Source organism: Oncorhynchus clarkii, chromosome 4 (assembly GCF_045791955.1).
Source record: "Oncorhynchus clarkii lewisi isolate Uvic-CL-2024 chromosome 4, UVic_Ocla_1.0, whole genome shotgun sequence".
Classification (NCBI taxonomy): Eukaryota; Metazoa; Chordata; class Actinopteri; order Salmoniformes; family Salmonidae; genus Oncorhynchus; species Oncorhynchus clarkii.
In genome coordinates, this window is record NC_092150.1 from 43,925,408 (window position 1) to 43,931,788 (window position 6,381).

The 6,381-nt window shown below is 42.0% G+C and overlaps 1 protein-coding gene across 2 annotated transcripts; it reads right to left on the minus strand.

Annotated features, from left to right (window-relative positions):
- Window positions 1-882: 882 nt before the first annotated feature.
- LOC139406836 (transmembrane 4 L6 family member 1-like) lies at window positions 883-5,618 on the minus strand. 2 transcript variants are annotated; one of them, XM_071149912.1, is made up of 5 exons: window positions 5,416-5,505; window positions 5,056-5,232; window positions 3,004-3,075; window positions 2,274-2,416; window positions 883-1,975 (listed from the first exon to the last, which is right to left on the minus strand). In XM_071149912.1, the coding sequence occupies exons 2-5, from the start codon at window positions 5,230-5,232 to the stop codon at window positions 1,777-1,779; spliced, it is 591 nt and encodes a 196-aa protein (XP_071006013.1). In that variant the 5' UTR covers window positions 5,416-5,505; the 3' UTR covers window positions 883-1,776. The 2 variants fall into 2 exon arrangements, with proteins under 2 accessions (XP_071006013.1, XP_071006011.1); XM_071149910.1 differs by having other exon boundaries at window positions 1,122-1,975; window positions 5,056-5,237; window positions 5,416-5,618.
- Window positions 5,619-6,381: the final 763 nt, after the last annotated feature.

Here is a 6,381-nt window from a genome sequence, read left to right on the forward strand (position 1 = left end):
CGGTGCATTCAAATTTCCATTGATAAAATACAATTGTGTTCGTTGTCAATGTTATGACTGCCCATACCATAACCCCACCGTCACCATGAGGCACACTGTTCAAAACGTTATCAGCAAACCACTCAACGCCAAACACGCAGTTTGCCATCTGCCCGGTACAGTTGAAACCAGGATTCATCTGTGAAGAGCAATTCTCAAACGTGCCAGTGGCCATCGAAGGTGAGCATTTGCCCACTGAAGTTGGATACAACACCGAACTGCAGTCAGGTCAAGACCCTGGAGAGGACGACGAGCAAGCAGAAGAGCTTCCCTGAGACGTTTCTGATAGTGTGTGCAGACATTTTTTTGGTTGTGCAAACCCACAGTTTCATCAGCTGTCTGGGTGGCTGGTCTCAGCCAATCCAGCAGGTGAAGAAGCCGGATGTGGAGGTCCTGGGCTGGCCTCGTTACACCTGGACTGAGATTGTGAGGCCAGTTGGACTTAGTGTCAAATTCTCCAAAACAATGTTGTAGAGAAATTAACATTCAGTTCTGGTTGACATTTCTGCAGTCAGCATGCCAATTGCACTCTCCCTTAAAACATTGAGACATCTCTGGCATTGTGTTGTGTAACAAAACTCCACAATTTAGAGTGGCATTTTATTTTCCCAAGCACAAGGTGCACCTGTGTAATGATCGGGCTGTTTAATTATCTTCTTATGTGCCACACGTGTCAGGTGGATGGATTGTCTTGGCAAAAGAGAAATGCTGATTAACATGGATGACAACAAATTTGTGCACAAAATCTGAGATAAATAAGCTTTTTGGAATATGGAACAATATGGAATATATGGAACATTTCTGGGATCTTTTATTTCAGCTCATGAAACATGGGACCAACACTTTACATGTTGCGTTTTTATTTTTGTTCAGTATATTTAGATTTTCAATAAACATTAGAGACATAATATAATTTACATGTTTTCAACAATCTAAGCCAACCCTGTTTGTTTTGCCCTGTAGTTGCGCACGTGTCAGTTTTGTTGCTCACCAACCAACCCGTCTATCCTTACTCAAATAAGTATCAAAGTATACAGCGTTGACAAATGTATCATGTTTACAAAAAATTATAATCCGAACAATTCAAATGGAAAATACGGATTTATTTAAGGCAGCACAAACACTAAAATATATGACAAATGCACTAAATATATAAAATGGCCTTAACAATTTAGCATCTGCGAGACAACAATTTTCAGAAAATGAAAACAGTAATACAAAAGACAAAACTTTCATACAAAAAAATATATACTTTTGTGCTTTAGTAAAATGTAGACTTAAGACATCAAACATAAAAAATACTACAGTTCCGGTCTGTATTATACACACATTCATTCAGTGTATTTCTAATACAGTGCTTTGAAATTAATACTATAAATTAACTGAACATTCAGACAGGTATCTCTCCCTCATACAGGGATGAGACAGCATTCGCTTATTAATCACACTTTCTGATTAGAAACTGGCCCAGGGACTATGTAGGATACGAGGAGAGGAAGTTGGACTATTGAGATGCACCCCCAGGAGTGTTTGGAAAGCAATGTTAAACAGATGACATTGTACACGCTCCTGGCGTGTATCGTATGTGTGTGCATGTGTCATATCATGTGTATGCACATCAATCTTATGTTATATGCATGCGTGTGTATGTATAATTTACATGTGTGTGTGTCAAATTTTGTGTGTGTGCAGGTGTCTGTGTGTGTGTGTGTGTGTGTGTCTCATCTATGTGTGTGTTTAGGCATTGAGGGTGTAGTCCTGCTTGTAGCAGCAGGGTCTGCAGACAGCTGTCACCAGCCCATTGATGACCTGCAGGACACATATGATGAACTCCAGCCCACTGAGGCCCAGCAGGATGGACATCAGGGTCACGTTCCACTCTACAATGCTGACAGGCTGCAGGCAATTAGACCACGTGTCCTTCTCCATTAGGTACCTGTGGACAGACACAGAAATTAAAGTTGTGTATATTACAGTCTGTATTGCAGTTTGATATTAATTAGAGTTAAGAAGCTGTGACTCACTCGACAGGATGTCATTTCATAACACACACACACACAATAGGAAGTGGACGCACAACAGAAAATTAACTCCAAATCAAAAACAGAACAACGCAGACACACACACTCACAGAGGATTTGTTTCCAATGCATTTTGGCACCTAAAAGAAACCTACATAGGTAGAATATTTCCAGAATAATTCACATTTCGTGTGTGAAGAGGGTAAAACTAACCTTCCTCCCTCATTGGCGAAGGGATAAGACCATCCCAGAGCAGTGAAGCACTGAGGTCCCTCCAACATGGCCATGGCTGAGATTATGAAACAGTATCCCGAGCCGGCCAGACCCACTAGAGCTGCCATTACTGACCCACACATCTATATAATACACAAACTGTACATTAGTATATAAATATATATACACACACACACGGTTCAAGCCTACCTGTTAATCCCAGATCAACTACATAACAATCCCCTTGGGAGTAGTGTGTGGTTGTGTGAGGAGAAATGTTGGCTTATCACTGTTACAAACCAGTGTATACACAGATAAGGTTCAGCTCTTCTCCCTGGCCCAGATGCTTTGTACTCCCTGATGGTGAAGCCTCCTTCACATATCCTTCACATATCCTTCACATAGTGTACCCCCTAATAGTGTTAGAATGGCCCCTTTGTATGATTAGCTAGGCATAGCTTACCTTTCATAAGTCTAATAGCATTAGCTTAGCATAGTCCCTCACAGTGTTAGAATAGTCCTTTGTACCATCTGTACTTTTATTAATAGGATCAAAGGCTTGTGTAACAAACCAAATAACATCCACGAACCTACTTTGACGGTTTACAAAAAAAACAACAAAAGCCTGAGCTGAAGAACACATCAAGGCTGACTTGTCACCTTTGCTTTTTGCACAGTAATAGAATCACTGTCTGAAATCACAATAAGTAACCAAAGCATCAGTCCTCACCATGAAGCTTTCATTCCAACAGCAGCCTGTACACTTCCCCAGGCTGATGAACACTCCAGCAGGCAAAAACATCTACAGAGACACACAATTCGGGAGACCTCAGGGTCTGTCACAGTATGATATTTCAGTGTATACCCTCTATATAAAACAATATCCTCAAGACGGCTGTGATTTGTTGATTTGAATTACATTGAGTGCATCTAAAGAGTCGGTCTTGCCCAGTATCTCACTGCGAAATGTGGACCACAATGTAAATAAGCCTACAGGCTTTATCGTGTTTTTATCTTCCATCATTTTTTGTGTATGCGATGTTGTCTCCGGCTGGAGCAGCCTGCAACATCTAATTATCTAATAAATTCAATCAATCAAGAGCTCTGTGGTTGTAGCACTGTATTGTACAACCATCCCTAATCACAAACATATGGTCTATAGAGCAGTTTTATAAAATGGTGGCTAATTCCTAGACTGGGTTTCTGGACAAATCCTCCAAATAAGAAAATACAACTCCTGGGGTAGCTTGTCGGAGGAAGAGCTGACAACCGTTTTCCTTTGTCTCCTGTAGTATCTCCACAGTAAGGAAAACAGCCATGAGGCAAGTCCCCATTGTCAGAAAGGTAAACACACACATACAGGATACAGATTAGCCACACACTCAAACTGCCCTCTTACAACAACAGCACAAGATAAATTCATTGTGTCAGATTACCACCTGATATTATCAGAAAGGAAATACAAGACCAAAATAATATACAGTGGGGCAAAAAAGTATTTAGTCAGCCACCAATTGTGCAAGTTCTCCCACTTAAAAAGATGAGAGAGGCCTGTAATATGTACATAGGTACACTTCAACTATGACAGACAAAATGAGAAAAAAAATCCAGAAAATCACATTGTAGGATTTTTAATGAATTTATTTGCAAATTATGGTGGAAAATAAGTATTTGGTCACCTACAAACAAGCAAGATTTCTGGCTCTCACAGACCTGTAACTTCTTCTTTAAGAGGCTCCTCTGTCCTCCACTCGTTACCTCTATAATGACACCTGTTTGAACTTGTTATCAGTATAAAAGACACCTGTCCACAACCTCAAACAGTCACACTCCAAACTCCACTATGGCCAAGACCAAAGAGCTGTCAAAGGACACCAGAAACAAAATTGTAGACCTGCACCAGGCTGGGAAGACTGAATCTGCAATAGGTAAGCAGCTTGGTTTGAAGAAATCAACTGTGGGAGCAATTATTAGGAAATGGAAGACATACAAGACCACTGATAATCTCCCTCGATCTGGGGCACCACGCAAGATCTCACCCCATGGGGTCAAAATGATCACAAGAACGGTGAGCAAAAATCCCAGAACCACATGGGGGGACCTAGTGAATGACCTGCAGAGAGCTGGGACCAAAGTAACAAAGCCTACCATCAGTAACACACTACGCCGCCAGGGACTCAAATCCTGCAGTGCCAGACGTGTCCCCCTGCTTAAGCCAGTACATGTCCAAGCCCAGCAACAGCCCCAAAACATCACTGCTCTAGAGGAGATATGCATGGAGGAATGGGCCAAAATACCAGCAACAGTGTGTGAAAACCTTGTGAAGACTTACTGAAAACGTTTGACCTCTGTCATTGCCAACAAAGGGTATATAACAAAGTATTGAGATAAACTTTTGTTATTGACCAAATACTTATTTTCCACCATAATTTGCAAATAAATTCATTAAAAATCCTACAATGTGATTTTCTGGATTTTTTTTCTCATTTTGTCTGTCATAGCTGAAGTGTGCCTATGATGAAAATTACAGGCCTCTCTCATCTTTTTAAGTGGGAGAACTTGCACAATTGGTGGCTGACTAAATACTTTTTTGCCCCACTGTATATACACAAGACCAACTGTTTTGACCGTGAAATATTTATATTTTTTATATATTTTTTATATTTTATATTTATATTTGAATCTACCATTCATTCCCTGAACAGCCTGTAAATCTGACCCATAAACCATCAACTCAATAATACTACTGTAGCCTGTGTAGTAACAATAGACTAACACTCACCAACACACCTCCCCCTCCGATTCCCATCATGAACCAGATCAGCCTGGACAGTCGCTCCTGTTGGACATATTGGATCTCTCCTCCAGGGAAGAACAGCAGGATGTTGGCCATGATACAGCACACAGCCAGGGGCAGAAGGGCAAAGCCCAGGGACCGCGCAAATCCCACGGAGCACATCTGCCCTACCACCCAGGATGAGGAGGAATGGAGAGAGAGAAGCAGAGGTGTGGAGCACCAGAGAGGAGTGGAGCGGTATCACCAGGGAGAGAGGAATGGAGAGTGACAATGGAGAGATAGAGAGATATGAAGGTCTGGGGTCTGTTCACAGCTGTAATCAAGGAAGGAAACTGAATGGTTTACCTAGTGTGTAGGGTTTTAGCTGAACTCTCCACCTCCTACCAGTCACACTGAGGCTGATCACGCAACCAGTTCCGTTTTACGGCGAGGGGCTCAGTGGAGGGGTTACCACAGGAAGAGTGAGAGGTGAGTGTCTTGAGCCCTAACCAATCCCTCAGGGCATGCAAGTGATTCAGCCAGAAAAACGGTGACAAATCCCTCAGGAACTGGGAGGGGAGGGGTGATGAGAGGGAGTGGGGGAGGGACAGAAAGAGAGGGGGCGAGTAAGAAAGACAGACACATACACACAGTGATAGAGAGTATGTGTGTCTATTTTCCACACCCACCCCAATCTGAGAGGTAGTTGGGCTGGGTAGCTGGGCCCCAGACTGCATTCAAAACCTGCTACTTCAGAGACAAAAGAGTCTCTCCATGTTTTGTGAAAAATCCGCACAAAAATGTTCTGGATTGCGCTGCACTCAACCTCCACCCTTCCTTATGAGCCTACTCTCCTATGGCAGGGGCAGCAAACAACCTGGAAACGTTAACCAACAAGTCAACTGACCATCACAAAGAATGTACAGTGCATTTGGAAAGTATTCAGACCCCTTTACCACATTTTGTTACGTTACACCCTTATTCTAAAATGGCTAAAATAAAATAAAAATCACTGGAATTGTGATACAGTGAATTATAAGTGAAATAATCAGTCTGTAAACAATTGTTGGAAAAATTACTTGTGTCATTGCCAAAGTAGAGGTCCTAACTGACTTGCCAAAACTATAGTTTGTTTAACAAGAAATTGATGGAGTGGTTGAAAAACAAGTTTTAATGACTCCAACCTAAGTGTATGTAAACTTCCGACTTCAACTGTACGTGAGGATGCTACTAATTGACTACAGCTCAGCGTTCAACACCATAGTGCCCTCAAAGCTCACCACTAAGCTAAGGACCCTGGAACTAAACACCTCCCTCCGCAACTGGACCCTG

Bases quoted from the DNA above. Each gene is read 5' to 3' on its own strand.
- LOC139406836 (XM_071149912.1), bottom strand. From the start codon at position 5,232: ATGTGCTCCGTGGGATTTGCGCGGTCCCTGGGCTTTGCCCTTCTGCCC. The intron at 3,076-5,055 runs GTGAGTGTTAGT...GTGTCTCTGTAG, and splicing joins TCGGAGGGGGAGGTGTGTTG to ATGTTTTTGCCTGCTGGAGT. The intron at 2,417-3,003 runs GTGAGGACTGAT...TGTATTATATAG, and splicing joins GTTGGAATGAAAGCTTCATG to ATGTGTGGGTCAGTAATGGC.